The sequence below is a fragment of the Triturus cristatus genome, chromosome 1_2, assembly GCF_964204655.1.
Source record: "Triturus cristatus chromosome 1_2, aTriCri1.1, whole genome shotgun sequence".
In the NCBI taxonomy this organism is placed as follows: Eukaryota; Metazoa; Chordata; class Amphibia; order Caudata; family Salamandridae; genus Triturus; species Triturus cristatus.
Genome location: NC_140580.1, coordinates 989,385,319 through 989,406,030, shown reverse-complemented (window position 1 = coordinate 989,406,030; position 20,712 = coordinate 989,385,319). Strand labels below are relative to the sequence as shown.

Genomic DNA, 20,712 nt, shown 5'->3' with positions numbered 1-20,712 from the left:
GCCTATAGGGTATTTTCTCATTACAGGATGTGCCACCAGATGATGCACTATTCCAAATCTCAATCTGGTTAGTACAAATTTATGTGTTGGTCTGGTGACAAGAGTTAGATAGACGGGAAATCCATCCATGGACAGATATCTGTTGTAAAACATAACAGTGGACAAAGAACCTGCAATTACTATTCTTTTCCTCTCGACAAAGGCTAGAAAAACCCTTTTCAGCTCAGTCTTGGGGATTGATAAAACAGCATTTGGATCAGTTACGATATTCAGGTTGAAAATATCCGAAAAGCACATAATAATGTATTTAATCCAGGGTATTGCTTTTACTTTATCTAATCGCATACAGTCCTGGATTATAGACCTAGTGAAAGATTTTTCTTCATTCAACCAAATTGATCTCCACAACATCAAAGGTCTAAGTGACAAAAGATCGGATAAATAGTTAACATTTAGTTCATGATGACATAATGCATTAGAGGCCGAAGTGGGTAAACACAATACTTTTTTTAGGAAAGAATTCTGTTCCAGTTGCAACTCATGTACGCCACTGTAACCCCAAATTCCAGCCCCATATAATGCAATCGAAACACATCTAGCCTGATAAATTTTTACCATGTCTCTGGTCCTACGATCCCCAATTTTCTGTGCAAATCTAAAAATTCCATGTGCATTTCTAGCCATTTTATTGCGTATATTATTAAATTCATGTGTCCAATTTTTATCCTCAGCAAAGGTTATACCTAAATAACAGAATTTGTCCACCTGCTGCACTTTTAGCTTGTCTATAAAAAACCCTTTCGCTGCATGTTTAATTTTCTTTGGGCCACAGATCATTGTATAAGTTTTGCTTTTGTTGATAACTAATTTTTTATCTTCAATAAAAGATACAAAACTATCCATTAATCGTTGTAACCCTATCGGAGTTCTTGACAGCAATACAGCATCATCGGCGTATAATAACACCGGAACGGGGGTACCGTTAATCATTGGGGCATCTGCAGGTACTTTTTTTAAAATAGCATCAACATTATTTATAAATAAAATGAATAAAAGGGGAGCTAAAACACAACCCTGCCTTATACCGCGTTTAACGCTAAAGTTCCTGGTGCATTCACCCTTCCTGCCAAAACGTACACATGTTTTTAGTCTCTCGTACATTCTGGCAAGAAAATAAATTATGCCCTTTGGCGCCCCTAATTCTAACAAGGTCATCCACAAAATAGAGTGGTCGACCATGTCGAAGGCGCTACTTAAATCAGCAAAGCACATATAAATATGGCCAGATTTGGCTTCACTGTATTTCCCGATCAATAATTCTAAATTAATGCATTGATCGAGTGTACCCCTACCTTTCCTAAAGCCATATTGGCTATCTGTCAGAATATGGTCCTGTTCTACCCATTCTTCCAGTCTAACCAGCATAATCCTACTCATAACTTTTACTGAGGCATCCAATAATGAGACTGGTCGGTAATTTTTTGCATCGGACCTAGATCCCTTCTTGTATATAGGTACAATTATAGACTCCTCCCAAGTTTGCGGGGGGCCTATACAGACCGCGGCATTAAAAACAACAGCCAACAACGGACCCCATACTTCTGGCGTCTCCTTGTATACATCACTTGGTACCCCATCTGGGCCTTGGGCCTTTCCTCCCTTACTTGCCCTTATCCCTCTTTCCACTTCTTCCACAGTGATATCAAGTGGTATAATAGGCCAGCTTTCTGACCCAACATTACTATTTTTATTAGAGTCAAAAATACTAGAGAAATGGGTAATCCATCCTTCACAGGAAACATTTGCTGTCAACTCAGGCATATTTGTTTCCTTAAGGAACGGAGAATTAACTGTTGTCCAAAATAATACAGAATTCGAAAGTTCTGCCGCCTGGTTAAGAGATTCCCACGCTTGTAGCTGCAAAACCTTCTTCCTTTCTTTAATAGCCTTTTTGTATTCTAGCCTCAGAGTAGTTATTAGTTTTTTATCCCTAGGTCTTATTGCTAGGGCTTGCTTAAGGTCGGTCAGGGCAGCCGAACAAATTTTATCAAACCAAACAAAGCCAGACTTCTTACTGCCCCTACTACCGCTTGTGAACTTGTCGTTAATGGCATTGTTGATACCTTTAAAACTAGATAAGACCCGCTCGTGATCTAATCTATTTTCTAAAATAAAGACAATGTCTGCTAAATTCTTCATGATAATAGACTTGGTTAATTCAGATGCTTTAGCACCTATCCACCTCAGCCTTACCCCATTAACCCTGTGTGCTTCAATGTTTTCAACCGTAGCCCCTACCTCTTCATCATTCTCCTCCCACAAAGTCATGGGCACAATAATACAATTATGATCGCTGGTATCCATTATTTCAATTTCAAGTGGGCCAAAACAATCGGCAATACTGGAGGATACCAACACATGGTCAATTACAGAATTGGCACGCCAATTCCTAAATGTGGGGATAGGTGAACCATTACTATCCCTGCAACAGTCCAAAATTTCCAGGTCAAGGCACCCCATTAATGCATTCACTTTTTCCCCATACATATCATGCCCAAAATGTGGGGTCTCCCATCCAGCATTATTTGTAACCCCACAAGCTTTAGTGGATAGTAATTCGCATAATGAGACATTGAAATCCCCACACCAAATAATATCAAATACTTCATGAGAAATCGAACTTAGGTCCTCAATAGCATTGGTCAAATCGGTGACAATTCTGCCCCTGGTACTATCAAAAATGTTATTATAGTAATTGATCAGAAGGATATTACGACTTTTGCCTTCTTGGATCCAAATCATCTGTATTAGGTCACCTACCGGCACATATTTTATCACCGTCATCTGTCGGTGGACCGATACAAGGGTGAGTAAACCCCCCTTAGCTCTACCCGGTCCCTCTCCATATGCTGGCAGGTTATATGAAACGAACCCCTCATAATCAATATTATCTTTGCACCAGGTTTCCTGAAAGCATAGGATATCATACCTGTTAATAAAGGAGTTCCAACCCGGGTCCCTACTTTTAGATTTCAGACCAGCTACGTTCCAGCACACCAACCTGGAACATATACCTGCTCTGATCGTACTTCCACTAGGAGTACCTCGGGTATCTCCCTCCGTAATGCCAACCTCAGTAATTTTGCCCAAATCACCAGAATTCATACGACCATCTGGTATGGTCTCAGCCTCATCCTGTTCAGGGACCAATCTGGGGGTCAAAGTTGTTATACCAGAAATTACGGATATACAATCATCTCTATGATCCTCCAAATTCAGTTCCTCTTTTTCCTTTCCCGCACATATCTCCGTCTCCTTTATACGTCAATCATTAGAGTCCAGAGTACTAAGTGCAAGAAATCTGTTCTGAATAGGGATATCAAAATGAGGTTTGCAAATAGGTGGATAAGTAGAATTTCTATTGTTAACCCTCCCTTTGTCATTAAGGTGGTTATAAAAGTATCCCAGTGCTCGAGCACATACATTACCATCTAAGATTGGGAGAGATGCCGCTCTTAGGAGGACGGTAGAAACATGCTGCGGGTATCTGAAGTTAATAATTACACAGTCCCCTTTTAGTCTTTTCCTATCGCTCCCAATCCAGTTGGCTCTTCTGGTTGTCAAGATATTGTCAGAAAAATTCAATGGGAAACCACATTGTCTGTTTAACCACGACAAACATTTGTTTTTTAAGGAATCATGAGTTTCTTGGGGAACCTTATTGTCCAACGGTGGCACATTTGTGAGAACCACCACATAGGGAGCACACTCAGGTGGTAGGTTAACAGCACCCTTCATTTTGCTTTCCTCCCAACTGTTTATATTATCTATAACAGGCAAATTACTGCCTGATGGATCGGTGCTTATTTGTGGTATTGCCAGAGTAGCACTATCGTTCCCTTTGTTCCCTGTGGCTTTCTTAGCAGGGTCTCCCTGTCCTTGAATCTTACTTTGGGTGTTAGTAGTGTCGGTTACCACCTCTATAACAGGAGTAGCAGCAGACATTTCTCCCAATTTGCCTAAGGCCTTGTTTAGCAAGCCGCCCAATCTGACAACTTCTTCCGTTAACTCCTCTATTTTTAAAACCAGTGGATCTATTATATCCTTGATCTTGGTACCAATAATCTCCTCAATGTTACTAACAATACTATCCTCTATTCCCACCTTCTTAACTGTTATTGTTATTGTTATTGTTATTTTGGATTTATATCGCGCCCAATCACCTGCAGGTCTCTAGGCGCTCGAAATCTCTAGTTACAACAATAAGCTTGGCAGACATTGCAAGAAAACACTCCCTGGTCTAGCTGACACTCAGAATCCTTCTAAACATCAGTGTTTTTAGCATCTTCCTAAACCGCAGGAGGTTCCCTTCCCTGCGCAGCATCTCAGGCAGCGTGTTCCATAGCTGAGGGACTAACACAGAGAAGGCTCTATTCCCGATGAGGGACTAACACAGAGAAGGCAATATTCCCGATGTCTTTATCTGATTGGTCTGCAGATTTCTTTCCATTACATAATGGCCCCTTTTTAGACTGGAATTTCCTGCATGTTCTTACTGATCGTTTTTTGGGGGGAGGCGAACATTGTTCCACCCTGTCATGGCAGTCATCTATTATTAACTCCTTGGGGCTAATGTGTACAGAATCAGGTTGCCCCAGCTCAATTAACTCAACCACCTCCGGGGTAGTAGAATCAAAGTGATTGTTTGCATCTTCCATGCCGGAGGTTGATAAACCTCCTAAAGGGCTCTCTCGGGGTGGGGTACTAGCTTTCCCCAATGACTGTCGTCTTTCAGAATTTATCTTACTAACCCTCTGAACCAAATAGTTATCCATTGTACGTGGCCCCGAAGAGGCTTTAGATCTAGACATATTGTGAACAGTCACACCCTCGTCACAAGCCTGCTGAATTGATAGAACGCCGTTAATAATTACTTAAATAACAGTTTTAAAACACTGACAATTAATAGCAAATACTCAATATCACCCTCGCTGCTTATTACAGATCTTGTGACCAGGACCAGCGTCTCTGGCCCAGTCCAGTCTCCTCAGGCCTCTGAGGGCCACAGAGGGCCCGCCCTTTGCCCGGGCTTAGCCCGGCGCCGCCCGCGCGCGTCCCGCGACGCGGAGGGAGCCTCGCAGTTATAAGCGCCTCAGGGCGCGCAGGGAAGCGGAAGCGGAAGATACCGCTAGGGACTCTGGGGGCTGTAGTCCCTTTCGCGGCGTCCAGCGCGGTCTCAGCGCGGTCTCACAACCTCCGACCCCCGGGCAATGCAGAGTGCGCAGCGGAGCGTCCTTCCACCAGGTAGGTTTGTTGGCAATGTCCCCCGCTCCACCGAGGGAGCCTCGCAGTTATAAGCGCCTCAGGGCGCGCAGGGACGCGGAAGCGGAAGATACCGCTAGGGACTCTGGGGGCTGTAGTCCCTTTCGCGGCGTCCAGCGCGGTCTCAGCGCGGTCTAACAACCTCCGACCCCCGGGCAATGCAGAGTGCGCAGCGGAGCGTCCTTCCACCAGGTAGGTTTGTTGGCAATGTCCCCCGCTCCACCGAGGGAGCCTCGCAGTTATAAGCGCCTCAGGGCGCGCAGGGAAGCGGAAGCGGAAGATACCGCTAGGGACTCTGGGGGCTGTAGTCCCTTTCGCGGCGTCCAGCGCGGTCTCAGCGCGGTCTCACAACCTCCGACCCCCGGGCAATGCAGAGTGCGCAGCGGAGCGTCCTTCCACCAGGTAGGTTTGTTGGCAATGTCCCCCGCTCCACCGAGGGAGCCTCGCAGTTATAAGCGCCTCAGGGCGCGCAGGGAAGCGGAAGCGGAAGATACCGCTAGGGACTCTGGGGGCTGTAGTCCCTTTCGCGGCGTCCAGCGCGGTCTCAGCGCGGTCTCACAACCTCCGACCCCCGGGCAATGCAGAGTGCGCAGCGGAGCGTCCTTCCACCAGGTAGGTTTGTTGGCAACGTCCCCCTACAGCTATATTCTGCCCATAGGCCTAAAGCCTCCCTTCCGCACCTAATTGACCAGAGAAATGTCTTTCTCCCCCGCCTAACAGACACCGAGGCGGCCAGCCTGGATCTCCCCTTTACCCCAGAAAAAACAATGGTCTCGGCATTGTTAAAGTTAGAGCTATTGGCATTGCTCATGACATTATTTTTGTTTATGTTTTTGTTTTTAAAACATTTAAAGAAACTGCATTGTTCTTTACAATGTCAATAACTTAATCTCTCTCAAATGCGAGACCTATTGCATTTGCACCCACACACAGAGCCACACACAAAGCCACCCACACACAGAGCCACCCACACAGAGCCACCCACACAGAGCTATTCACATAGAGCAACCCACACACAGACAGAGCCACCCACGCATAGAGCCACCTACAAAAAAAAGCCACCCACACAGAGCCACACATACAGAAGCACACACACAAAGCCTCCCACACACACACAGAGCCACATACACAAAGCTTGTATATTATTGAAAAAGCTTCCACTTGAAGCCCTGGTGAGACCACAACAGTGTTGCTGCTCCTGAGTTTCAAAAAGTGAAGGGAAATCCAGAGAGAAAATTACTCTCTCACCTGGCATGTCATGCCGTAACTTCTCCACCAGTGAGCAGTGAGCAGTGTGAGCACATGCACATCGATGTGCCTGCTGTCACTGCAGTCCGGAAAAAAATGGACTGTCTGTGCCAGGGTAGAAAACAAAGACCGATAGAGACCTGTTTAGAGGTCTCCTTTAAAAAACTGCCTGTACTCAGACGCGGTGAGACCCGGCCCACTTAAAGCCCTCACCAGTGGGCACTTTTATTTAAAAAGAAAGACACAGAGTTAAAACGAAACATTTACTGGTTGCTGAATTAGCTTGCTTTCCATACGTGGTGAAAATGTGCCTCATAAAACGTCAATGTTTGAACAAAAGAAAACAGGGAAGTAACACTTTCATTTTCTTTGAACAAAAGGATGCTGGTAATCTTTCAAGTTCAGTAAGAATGCGTTTGTGACAAGGCAGTTCAACAAGAAATGTACGTTGTGCATTTTGTACACTTTGGCGTTTTTTATCACTCCAGAGAACGAAAGTTCCTTTCTAGCAGCAGCATTATCGCCGAGAAGATTAAAGCATATGCATGTGTCAAAACACTAACGCGGAAGGTTTAAGAGTTAACTCTGAGAACTTAATACCAATGTGGTAAAGGCAAATTGCATACTGGGTCTTTTTCTGACATTTCAATTAAGGATAAGATATTGCTAGTTATTTTGGAAATGTGAGAATGTAATGGATTGGGAACCATTTATTGTTACGTTAAAACCATGACGCAGTGAGGACCAAAGGAAATCTGTTTAAATGCTGGATGGAAAGTATTGTGACTGTGTTCCCCTATGTGTCTCTGAACACTGGAAATATCCGAGGAAGAAGGGAACTTAAAGTGCCTCTGCAAATTCAGGACGAATTGTAAGGGATTCTGCATAGCGTGGTACAGCACATAGAGGAGCACCGGCTGGGAGGGGTTGTGCGTTAAACGAGGGATTATGATATCTTCTCGGTCAGGTTTCTTTTCACAGTCAGGATAACAAAATTAAAGAGCAGTTTAATTGCTCTGTAGTACCTGAAAATTCCATGATTGGTGTGCTGTTCCTATGCACTCTGTGGCCTGCCGAAGGAAGCCACCATGGTGACCCGCTTTGCTTACGCACAACATGGTTACTGACGCTGTGCGTGAAGCGCAAAAAATTGTGATTACATCACAAATAAAGAAACATTTGTGAATGTTGTGAAAGTTGAGGCGGGTCTCCCTCTCTTCCTCACAGGGCCTGGAAAGTTTACGAAGAGCTGGGACGTCTCTGGGTCGCAGTAAGCGCAGAGGCCGGTGACCGGGTCCTACCTCAGGATCCGAGGCCTCGGGGGTTATGGTATCCGCGGCCTTCCCCGGGTGCGGCCTGAGGCCAGCTGTCGGTCCGTCCCTCCAGGAAGCAGCTGAGGCCTGCGCAGGGCCGCCCGGCGGCTGGGAGTGTTGTGTCCAGGCCGCCTCCTAGGGTCCAGGGAGGGAGGGAGGGAAGAAGAGAGGGTGGACCCAGGAGCAGAGGAGGGGGCCGAGGGGGTGGGGGAGGCCGGGCAAGCAGCTGGAGCAAGGAGGCGGCCAGCCAGGGAGGGGGTTATGGAGGGCTGGAGTGGTGGAGCGAGGGGAGGAGTGTGTGCAGGGGGCAGCTGGGGAGGGAGAGACGGAAAAATAGCGGTGGAGGCGCGATGTTACGGGGGGGTGAGCAGAGACATGATGCAGTAAAAGAACAGGAGCAGGAGGGGTTTCCGCACGGAGCACATTCGCTGTGACACTGCCGGCTTTGCTACTGGAGTGCTGCTCTAAGCTGATGCAATGTGCTTTGAGTTCTGGGTCCGAGCTGTGCTGACGGCGAGTTACAGGCTGCGATCCGCGTAGTTGCACTGCATATGGTATCGCCAGGCAAAGAGCTGGACATGAAAAACCGTAGTTTGCTCGTTTACCATCATATGGGGACTAGTACTTTAACGATACGTTTCGCAGGGTTCGTGTTCTATAAAACACAAACACTAAACTTTAAAAGAGAGCTAAACCATGTAACGAACAGCCTGAAAGTGGAAAGCCTTAAAAGTGAAATACAGCGGACTGACTATTGACTGACTGCACTCACTTGCCTTACGAACGTTTTCCAGATTATGCCTTGAAACATGTGGCAGTCAGAAATTTCCAGGTGCACACCGGCAAAACTTTCCTAAATATGATTTTCTCACGCATAAGAACACTCCCGTCAATCAATTTAAGGTGAGGGAGCAACGCCGGGACACCACCGCCTTTCTCCGAGGCAGAGAAGAACTGCCTCGGAGAAACGCAGCCTCGGTTTCGGATTCGGGGGCGTGTTTCTTTTTCTCTCCTCTTGCCATTGGCTGGAGGAGAGAAAAACACGCCCTGCGAAAAGCAACGAAAAAACACGCCCCCCGATCCGAAAAGGACGGGGCTTCAACGGAGTGACTGGACCTCTTCTCCAGTGGCTGGCCAGCATTTAAGAGGCCAGCCAATGGAGAACAGGAGAGAAGAGGGGCGGGTGCAAGCCCCTCTTCTCAAAGTCACTCAAAGTCATTAAATCTCGGAGCGAGACTGCGCAAGCGCAGCCTTCGCAGCCGAGACCTAAAAAGCAATGCAATCTCCTTGCTAGCATGTGAGAAAACGCCGGGCCCAGACGGTTTCCCACAAGAATATTATGCAGCCTATCGGGACCTACTGATACCCCATCTCTCCAAGTTATTTCACCATGTCGCAGCAATAGTGGCATTTCCCCCTGAGACAGACGTGGCGACCATTGTGTTTATCCCCAAGACCTAGCCGCCCTTGTCAGCCTGTGCAGACTACCGCCCAATATAATTTATTAATACTGAGGAAAAGATGTATTCTACGATCCTGGCCCAACGTCTGCATCCACTCCTTAATAAATTGGTCTGCCCGGACCAATGCGGCTTCATGCTGTCGCGGAGCACCAGTCATTGCTTACGACGCCTTCACCTGGCCATAGCGATCATCCAGTCACTTACCCCCTACCTAGCGCTCCTCCATGTAGACTTTAAAAAAGCCTTCCACACTGTTGATTAGCTCTTCCTAGAGAACGTGCTAACAATGATGGATATGGGTCTGGATCAGCACTTCCGTCGCTTCGTCCGGGTCCTGTACTGCAACCCCAGTCCTAGTATACTCATCAATGGGGCCCTCTCAGAGGCATTTCTGATTCAAAGAGGTACAAGGCAGAGCTGTCCCCTCTCACCCCTCCTATTTGCACTGACGATGGAACCCTTGGCATGCCTTATTCGGACTGATGACCGGATCCAGGGCTGGTCTTGGGGGAGCCACCATATTGACAATATCGCCTTGTATGCGGAGGATGTCCTGCTCTTCCTGGCGGACACGGCCTGCTCTGGACCAAGGTGTCTTCAGAACCGTCAGGCCTTCGAGAACGTCTTGGGCCTCTGTCTCAACCCAGCAAAATCGACCTTGGTACCCCTTCACCTCTCCAGGGAATGTTTCGATTGGCAATCGACCATCCCCATCAGGCAGCAGTCAATTTAATACCTGGGAATATGGATAACCTTGCTTCCTGAACTAGAATGGGCACCTAATATTACCCCACTCATCAAGAAGGCTAAAGAGGACCTCAGACGCTGGCAAACCCTACCACTAAATCCACTCGGAAAGGAGGCCCTGTTCAAGATGATGATCCCCCCACCTCTTCTTGTACATCATTCAGGACACCCCTTTCCACCTCCATTGGAGCTGGTTTAAAGAGCTGGATAGCATGGCTACTAAGTTTCTGTGGGGAGGAACGAGATCACGTATAGCCCTCGCCCGATGCCGGATACTGTCCTTCGTTGGAGGCATGGGCATGACTGATCTTTATCTGTATTACTTAGCCACCCGACTGCTCGTCCTTCACGACTGGTTCAACTGGGCTGGTACGACCCGGCCTACAAAACCAAGCTAAAAGACATGGGATTCCTCCAAATCCAGGCAACCCTATATGGTAGTCCAAAACCCAGAGCACTACCGTCGGTGACCGGGCGGTTCTATTGGCCTGGTGTTCAGACTTGCGGCATACACGGTGGGATAGCAAACTGAGTCAACAAACACCTCTCTGGCAGGGCGTGTGGCTGAGGGTGGTGGCAGCACTAGAGGGATTCAAAAGACGGGACCACATCAGTATATTGCAGTTAGGCGAAGTATGGGTGGGTGAACACATCAGAACGTTCCAAGACATGCAGGGACACTACACCCTTCATGCTTCACAATTTTACAAATACCTGCAGCTACGACATACCCTCAGCACCCATTTATCAACTGGCACCACACTTCCCGAATTTAGTCCGCTGGAGGCACAGGTCAGGATGGGGAACCTGGGGAAGGGAGAGTATCGTGGATATACCTCTCCCTTATTAATAATGGCCCAAAAACGCTCAACCCACTCGGGGGCCAATGGGAGGGGTGGCTGGGCCCCCTGTAGGAAGAAGACTAGCGTGACGCCCTTATGGCCTGCAAGACCGTTACCTCCTCAGCCATACTCTGCTTAATTCAATTATACTGTCTCCATATTGCCTACTTAGCCAGGAGCGCCTCTGTAGGGCAGGCCTATGCACTTCACCGAATTGCACATGCTGCAGACAAGAGCCGGCAGACTTTTACCACATGGTCTGGTCCTGTCCCTGCCTTACCCCGTACTGGGATACAATAGACTCTGAACTCACAAACGTCCTGGGCTGGCAGGTACCCCGTAACCCCCTACACCTCATCATGGGAGTCATGGATGGCTTTAGATGGGTCCCGAGCGGATAAACTATTCCTAGGGACGGCTACCGAAGTGGCCAAACGCAACATCGCCGCGGCATGGGCACAGCCTTACCCCCCCAAGAGTGGCTAAATGGCATAGAGGGGTGGACTAGTGTGCCGCCCAAGAGAAGCCCTTGTTTGAGGCCAGAGGATGCCCAGCTAAACACAAAAGGATCTGGGGGCAAGTGGTTAAATCAATTGGGACGATTGGGTCTTATGCCTTTCTAAACACATTGAATGTACTGTGTATGCATTGCGGATCTGGACCGATAAGCATGCTTGCACACAACCACGCTGGCACGCACGCGCTGAAGTGCCAATGGCTAATGATCAATTGTGCTGTAATTATGTTTTTTTTTTTCTCAAAAAATCAAGAAAGTTGATTATCAAAAAAAGCAGGACGACTGGAATTATCAGATTGTGCGACTGCTGTGTTTTCTGAATAATTATGTATTTTCGGCATTTGCCACATATATCCTCTTCTACGTCATTTGCAGATTTTAACAACAAAACGGTATTACGTTCAAATTGGATCAGATGTTCTAAAAATGCTGCCACACGTGTTTCAGGGCAGTAGCATGCCTGTTGTCAGGCAGAAGCAGGCGTGTGTGTGGTGTTCAACTGCTATTGATGTGGTGAAACCTTTTCCAATAGTTTTAAAAAAAATTTAAATCACACAGCAGTGAAGTAATACTTCTTCAAAAAGGCCTTATTACACAGCATAATTTGCCTTTTAGTGCCGTTGGTACCGCATAATTAAGTCGATCCTACCGAATAAACTGTTTCTTTCCTGCCGCATAATTCTAGTGGCCTTATAATTGTCTGATGCATGGATCACTGTGCGTCTTGCTCTTTGCTGAGCCGAGTTGCATTCCCACGTTTGGTGCCTTCCTCCCTGAGATGGCACTTCCGTGCCACGCCCTCCCGCGCACTTTCATCATAGGCTGCCATGGCGCATTATCTGTCCTCGTGGGAGGATGAGACAACTCAGCGAAACCAACAGGTTCGGCAAGTCTTCCGCTACCGAGGGTGAAAAATGTAGTCGGTGCAGTCGCGCGCAGGGAGTGCCAGCAGCACATTTAGCTCTCAGGAGACTTCTGGCGGCTCAAAGACACACCTGTGCCCCGTGCGAGCGTCAGACGGCAAAAGCAGCGACCGCAGCAGACGCAGCGCCTGGCACCACAGCGAGAGCACCAGCCCCACAGCGCCCGGTACCCACCACCTCCACCGACCACAACGGCCCAGAGAGCGAGCATGGCGGGACAGAAGGTGGCAGAAAAAGACAAGATACAGCTCTTCGTCAAGGTAGGGCATTTACTGTCCGTACCATAGTCTGCGACATAGATTACCACAATTAGGTGTTCCCCACACTTTAGGTCTTGGCTTTCGTGAATTTCGCCAAATTCGCTGGAAACCATCGGAAATTTCGTGGATTTTCTTTTCAATTGCAAGTGGTTCGTTGGGGAGAAAAAACTCGACTTGATTTTCACTATAAAATAGTTTGCAAAGGAACCTTGCAATTCATATATTTGTGAGAACAAATTCTGGAAAAAAGGAAGAATCACTACGGAAATGCAGTTTTAAAAAGGCAAAAATAAAATAATTTTATGGGCTTGAAATAGGTTGCATTTTGCTGAGTTGCTTCGGTTTAACTGCAAGTTTACGCACCGCTTCCTCCAACAGGGACTTCACTATGGGCTCAATAATGTACGTAGCAAAGCTGCAGTGCGCCTGCACGCCTTTCTGAATCGAAACGATGCTTTGTGCCCCGCGAGCACCCGTCCTAGGCCGCAGCAAACAACGCCCTGCACACTTTTTAACGGGGCTCCCAAAACTGAAATGCTGGGGGCACCGAGAGATCTGGAAAATACCAAGGGCCACCCAGCAGCCTCCCGAGGCGTAGCAAGGATGACATAAGCACTACATCGGGTCTCTGTCCTCGTTATGCTGGTAAAACAGCCACTAAATGGGTGGAGTGGGCCCCTTAAACTCCTGGGTCCGGTGTTACTGCACCTGCTGCACGAGTAACAGCTACGCCTCTGTCTATCTAGATGGCAGCATGCCAAGCTGCGAGGCATGGGTTTGGCCACCCGGAAGGGGTGTTTGACTTGTGAATTCTTTGGAGTTCCTGCGATGAGGCACACGTTTTTGGAGCGCGCTACATTTTTCAATGAATGAATGAATGAATGAGGAGGCGTCTGCGGCAGACTGTGCGTGCCGCTCCCAGCGTTACCAGATCACTCCAGGTTGGTAGGACGCCACGTTTCCTCATCTGAGCTGTCACTCAGCATATTACCGCATTCAATAGAACATGACCTTTCACTTTCTCTCATTGGAAGCTTACCTTCTTGTCTCGGCGTGCACGTGCCGAAGGTAATACGCGTGACATGGAGGGGGGGGGGGGGGGGGGATGTAGGGAGCCAGAGAGACATACACACAAACAGTGAGTGGAGTATCTGTGCTCACACTTCGGGGGTCTGGGGAAAGGCTGTCAGGAGGGAGACATGCCCCTGGCAGGCCCAACCAAATCCAGAAAGGAGGCTACATGATGGACGAAATGCTGAACACTGCCAAACATTCACCCCCAGTCACAGGTCTGGGTTAAATCCATCCTGTTTTTTTGTTCACCATGACATTTCAGTTTGGGCCCAGCCATATGTAAATCAGTCTTGACCCTGCTCCAGTAGGAACAGTCCAGCCCAAACTGCCAGACCAGGCCCTTGTTTAGGTCCGGACAGCCAGGGTAGCTTGAATCCAGTGGCACAGGGACCCACGTCTGGGCATTCCCTTCCCACTTAGAGCGACTATGGCACCACAAAAAGATGGTGGAAAAATGCTGAACACTGTCAAGCACTCCGCCCCAGCCACAGATCTGGGTTAAATCCATCGTTATTTTGCTCACTATGCCATTGCAGTTTGGACCCAGCCATATTCAAATCAGTCATCTTTTTGAATTCTTTTAAATCATTTAGACTTATCAAACAGGGCTCATTAGGAGAAAGACATTTGAGGAGATAGAAAAGGAGAAGAAGGAAATGTGAAGGAGGAAAAGGGATGAAGACGTGAGAGGAGAAAAAGAGGAGGAAGGCCTTGTAGGGGAAGAAAATGAGGCTATCAGACAAGGAGGAAGACAGTACAGGCAAAAGGTAAGAGCTCAGGAGGAGGTATATAGAGGAGGGCACATAAGGAGGAGATGGACAAGGGATGGGGCTAAAGGAGCGGAAAAAAGAAGGAAGGTAATAGGGAGAGTGTGAAAGCGGACTAGGAGAATACAAAGGAGCCAGCATCACTGAAGAGCAAAAACACAGAGGCGAATCGGAAAAAGGAGGTAGGAAAAGTAGTTATAGGGAGAGAGAAAAAGAAAAGGACAGCGAGGATAGAAAAAGACAATGGGCAGGAACAAGAGGAGAAAAAATAGTAAGAACAAAAACAATAGAACAAAAGCAATAGGCTGCTGAGGCAGGAAGAAGATACGGAGGAGAAAGAGCAAGAGAGAGAAATGCAGAGCAGAAATCAAGAAGACTGGAGGAAAGGAAAAATAAAAAACAAGGAAGAGAGACCAATGTCTGGTAGAATGACAAACTCTGAGACCCACACACAGGGGTGTAGATATTATTACTACATCGGGTGCAGTAGTGCTGGTGCTCACGGGTGCAAGGAAACCACTTCCCAGGTCATGCCTAGCTAATCCCGGCCAGAGAGCACGGGGCCTGTTCTCCTTGCTTGCATCAGGGCCCATGACACTCATTCCGTGCCACTGAGAGTCAGCACTTATGGAGAGCACTTTACATTCCCACTTCCCTATGCTTGCATCAGGGCCCATGACACTCATTCCGTGCCACTGAGAGTCAGCACTTATGGAGAGCACTTTACATTCCCACTTCCCTATGCTTGCATCAGGGCCCATGACACTCATTCCGTGCCACTGAGAGTCAGCACTTATGTAGAGCACTTTACATTCCCACTTCCCTATGCTTGCATCATGGCCCATGACACTCATTCCGTGCCACTGAGAGTAAGCACTTATGTAGAGCACTTTACATTCCCATTTCCCTATGCTTGCATCAGGGCCCATGACACTCATTCCGTGCCACTGAGAGTCAGCACTTATGTAGAGCACTTTACATTCCCACTTCCCTATGCTTGCATCAGGTCCCATGACACTCATTCCGTGCCACTGAGAGTCAGCACTTATGTAGAGCACTTTACATTCCCACTTCCCTATGCTTGCATCAGGGCCCATGACACTCATTCCGTGCCACTGAGAGTAAGCACTTATGTAGAGCACTTTACATTCCCACTTCCCTATGCTTGCATCAGGGCCCATGACACTCATTCCGTGCCACTGAGAGTAAGCACGTATGTAGAGCACTTTACATTCCCACTTCCCTATGCTTGCATCAGGGCCCATGACACTCATTCCGTGCCACTGAGAGTAAGCACTTATGTAGAGCACTTTACATTCCCACTTCCCTATGCTTGCATCAGGGCCCATGACACTCATTCCGTGCCACTGAGAGTAAGCACTTATGTAGAGCACTTTACATTCCCACTTCCCTATGCTTGCATCAGGGCCCATGACACTCATTCCGTGCCACTGAGAGTAAGCACTTATGTAGAGCACTTTACATTCCCACTTCCCTATGCTTGCATCAGGGCCCATGACACTCATTCCGTGCCACTGAGAGTAAGCACTTATGTAGAGCACTTTACATTCCCACTTCCCTATGCTTGCATCAGGGCCCATGACACTCATTCCGTGCCACTGAGAGTAAGCACTTATGTAGAGCACTTTACATTCCCACTTCCCTATGCTTGCATCACGGCCTATGACACTCATTCCGTGCCACTGAGAGTAAGCACTTATGTAGAGCACTGTACATTCCCACTTCCCTACTCCCTGTTCTGATGTAACAACGCTTTACTGCATGATCGCTGTTAGCTGAAAGGCCAGGCTTGGTACTGGTGTGACATGGCAAGGGGTTGCCTTAATGCAAGGAATATGTGGACATGCTTTTACAACCAATCTTGCCACCTCTCCTACTTTTAGGACACGTCCGTTTTGTTTTTAAAATAACAGATTTATATTTGACCTAGTTGGCTCTCTGAAAAACATTGCTGCCCAGTTGAAGGCACTGAAAGTTTGGCTCAATATCACCTCCACTCTATGAGAGAAACAAACTGCGGTATCCCTTGATGCTTTAGCAAGAGGTTCCACGTTGCATGCACTACGCATCGGTGTGATAATAGGAGAAACATGCTCGTTTGGCACCCGTTTGAGGCCTGTTTCATATCGAACCAGACCCACAGCGTCTCCCTCAGTACACACCACACACAGATTGTTTCACCCCCGTGCACACGTAGCTGTGCTTTGGTTCGTTTACCTACTAAGGAATGCAACGTGTTTTCCCCACTTCTAAATGATAAAGAACATATTTTTTGGAAACAAAATCAGTTTGCTCAATTTTTTAACAATTGTTAATCACAGGTGGGCTTTTGCGTTGTTAAAAATTGCGTGGCGTAACAGTATGGATAGGCAAAAGTTGTGCCGTATATTTTTTGCAATTTTTCCAGATCCGGATAAACGTATTCATAGAATGCCCAGCGAGGCAAAACAGAATTGTGGCCTATTTAAACAAGCATTGGCATAGCCAATAGGTCTCGCCTTTGGGACCTTATAAGTGTTTAGCCTTGCAACAGTTGATGCATAACTAAATACTAATACGGTCCCAAAAGCGAGACCTATTGGCTATGAGGTCGTAACTATAACTACCTGCTGGCAACCCCCAGTAGGAGATATATATATATATATACACACACACACACACACACACACACACACACACACACACACACACACACATACATGTACTTATCTTGTGCAAATGAGAAGACAACAGCAAACAGACCTCTATGAGGAATGGAGTGAAGGGTGAATAGTAAGAGTCCTGAATCTGGACAACACCAAGATGAGGAGTGGGGGCAGTGCATGTGAAATGGGGGCTAATTGATTACTTCAGTAGGGGGACACTGGCTAATTAGTTATTGAAGGTGAATTCTTTAATAAACACAAAGAGTAAAGAAAATTTAGCTCATTTCCCCACCGTGGGGAGAGGGCTTACGAAAAGTAGGAAGTATTAATTATACAGAATCCCAAACAGATGTAGGACGAGCAGAAATGCAGTTTAAGGAAATTGCGCACCTCGGGGAGATCCTGTGGCTTTTAAAACATACACATGCCTCTGAAAGGAAAGTAAGAACAAAAAAAGTCGAGAAATGTGAGGAAATTGGACAAACTGGCAACTGAAAGAAGAAAAATGTGAGAAAAGATTGAAAATGAAGTGAAAGAAGGAAGGAAAGGGAGATATGATGAAAGGACTAATTTAGGAAAGATAAAAAAAATGGGAGAAAGGACAGAATGAGAAAGAAATGCAGAAAGAGAGAGAAATTAACAAGAAAAGAAAGAAAAAAATAAGAACAGAGTGTGTGAAGGGTGAGAAGTTTGATGGAGGAAAGAAAGCAGTGGAAGGAAAGAAAGAAATGCTTGAAGATTGGAGGAGGAAATTCTCGCTGCCAGTTTGGCGGCTGTAAAGTAAATGTTTCCTACTGTCTAGGAGGGGGCATGGTGGGTGCAGGGGGCACCTTCTGGTTTCAAGAAATGGAAGAAGTCGTAGTTGGGCAGGCAGGAATTCGAAAAGCACTGACAGGTTGCACTCAGGCGGCAGGACATGAGGCTTCCCCAAGAGCCATGCAGAAGTGAATGTAGCACCGAGATAGAAATGCAGGGATGAATGAGTGTGCAGACATTAATGAATGCATGAGTTCACAGGTTGAATGACTATGGCATGCAATTAATGTGAATGTGGGAGTGAAGGGGTGGATAAGTGCATCAGTGAAAGGCTACCAGAATAAATGAGTGCACTTGGTGAATGATTGCAGTAGTGAATGACTGAATGAACCAGTAGCAGTTAAAGTGTGAGTACAGAAGCGAACAAGTGAGGCAGTGAATTTTGAAGTGTGTATGGTGTAAGTGTAGAGAATGCGTAGAGTAATTAATAGGTGTGGTGGAGTGAATGTGTGCCCATGCAGGAGTGATTGAGAGCAGAAGTGAACGAGCAAGCACAGGAATGAATATGTGGGTGTATGGGAGTGAATGAGCGCAGCATAAAGTGAGAGGATCAGTCAGCTAGTGCAACAGCGAGAGAATGTGTAAGTGCATGAAGCAGTGAATGAGTACACAAATGAAGTGGTGAGCAGGAGTGAGTGCAGCAGTGAATAGGTGCTAGAATGAATGGATTAGTGACTGTACATGAGTGAACATGCATAGCAGAGAGATGGTTTCACAGTGAGCGAGTGGATGATGGAAGCACTGAATGACTGCAGCAGCGACGAAAAGTGTGCGCCAGTGAGGGATACTGCGAAGGAGTGAATACACGGTAGATGAATACGTATATTTATGTAGCGCTGTTGTCACTTCCTTAGGAGTGCACGTGTGTGATATGAACTGGCACGGTGTGTGTGCACAAGAGCTCAGCACAAAAGGTTATTTATATTGTGATAAATCGAAGTGGACGGTCGCGCAAGCACCCTCTGAGGCTCTCCCTCTGGAACGGTAGAGGTGAATGGGTCTGCTGGGGAAACATCGTGCAGGCAGGGTGTCGGCAGGCAGTACCAAACTCGGTAGGGGACAGCAGCCATGAAACTCCACGCAGCACCTGTTCTGAGCGCTGGGTGGGCGCGGAGCCATGCCAGACATCTGACCTTTTTGATAAGAGAAGACTTAAATACCCAATCTCAGCCAGGGCTATTAATATTCCTTGTACATTTACAAGATGCCGGTGTGTTTCCTACTGGCAGCGCGAAGCGGAAGGAAAGTGGCAGGCAGGCTGCGAGCGGAGGCTCTTCCGATACCCAGGGAGGGAGAAGGGGCTCCTGGAAGGAAGTGTGTGCGCGTGAGGGGCTGGCAGCGGCTATCCGAGGGAGGGACGGAGTGGGGAAGAGAACAGTGACCGTAGACAGACAGGAGATAGTAAAACTGCCTGATTGGGGCTGAATGTGGGGAAAAGGAACAAGCCAACAGATAACGGAGGGAGGGAGAATGGGAGCAAGCCATCAGAATCCACGAATGGAGGAAGAATGGAGAAAACTAACAGGAACAACAAACGGAACAAGCGAAAGTGATCACGATCGCGATCAAACATCAAAGCGGCCGCGAAAGTGAAAGTAATGGCGGTGCGCGCGCCCGCTCACATGCACTGTAGCTCTAGGCTGGCCTGGTAGCACTTTTTGGAGCCCTCTCAATAATTCTCGCCAGACCAGCGCATGCGCTGGGTCAGGCGAGACCTAAAAACGTTGAAAACTGCAGTTAGGCGATTTCTTTTTTGCTCCATTCCGAAGACTAACTGGCAGTGGCGGCTCCTCCATACGGGCGTTTGGGCGCCGCCCCCCTGCTTTCTCGCAGTGCGAGAAGGCAGAAACATAAATGGTAATAACTACCATTTATGTTTCTGCCTTCTCGCACTGCGAGAAAGCAGAAGTGCCTGATCGGGGGTGGGCGGTCCTGCTTGAGGGCAGGGGGGAGTGGCTTGCCCAGTGTTGTGCATAGGGACTGTTTGGCCGGCCCTGGGGCCGATCAAACAGTCCGTATGCACAACACTGGGCAAGCCACTCCCCCCATGCCTTCGAGCAGCACCGCCCACGGCGCCCACTCTACATAGCGAAAATGGTCCCGGCTGGGGCGCTCTCTACTGCGCCTCAGCGTTGTGATTGGCAGAGCGGAGGGAGGGAGGCTGCCTTTCATTCATGACGACATGACGACGAGAGCTTCAGGACGGCGGGAGCGGCAGTTTGGACGCATCCAGAAGCTGCGGTGTTGCAGGACGGAGCGGGAGTTGGAACGCATCCAGAAGATGTTGCAGGACGAGGATGGTAAGTTTTATAATATTCTTTCCCACCCGCCTCCACCCCCCGTGACGACCCCCACCCCCATCATGCCGGCCGTTACTGTGAAGTTATGAATGTACAAAACTATTTTAGGCCCTCCTTAGGCCTAAAATAGTTATGTACATTCATTACTATTTTAGACCCTCCGGTGCCGTATCAATGCCAGTCAGGGCCGGCTTTAGGGCGGTGCGATCGGTGCCACCGCACCGGGTGCTGGAATCCTGGGGGCGCCGTGTTTGAAAGTTTATTATGCCTTTGAAGCACCTGCTGCAGCGTTTCTTTCACCCCGCAATTACCAGGCCTCACATAAATGTCAAGATAACTCGTGCCGCCATTGCTTCTAATTCTCATCAAGCCATTCCGTTTCGATAACAAAGAATTGTAAATGGAAGCTTTTTGGAAAAAACTGCCAGAGTGATGGCGCGTTCTTCTGATGGAA

General features: G+C 47.8%; 1 protein-coding gene across 1 annotated transcript in view; it reads left to right on the top strand.

The window, feature by feature from the left end:
- Positions 1–12,332: 12,332 nt before the first annotated feature.
- Positions 12,333–20,712, top strand: part of CLIC3 (CLIC family member 3) — a 72,961-nt gene continuing 64,581 nt past the window's right edge. The window contains exon 1 of the mRNA XM_085611137.1: positions 12,333–12,635. Within this exon, the coding sequence (XP_085467263.1) occupies positions 12,585–12,635 (51 nt within the window). The 5' untranslated portion in view covers positions 12,333–12,584. The remainder of the gene's footprint in view (positions 12,636–20,712) is intronic.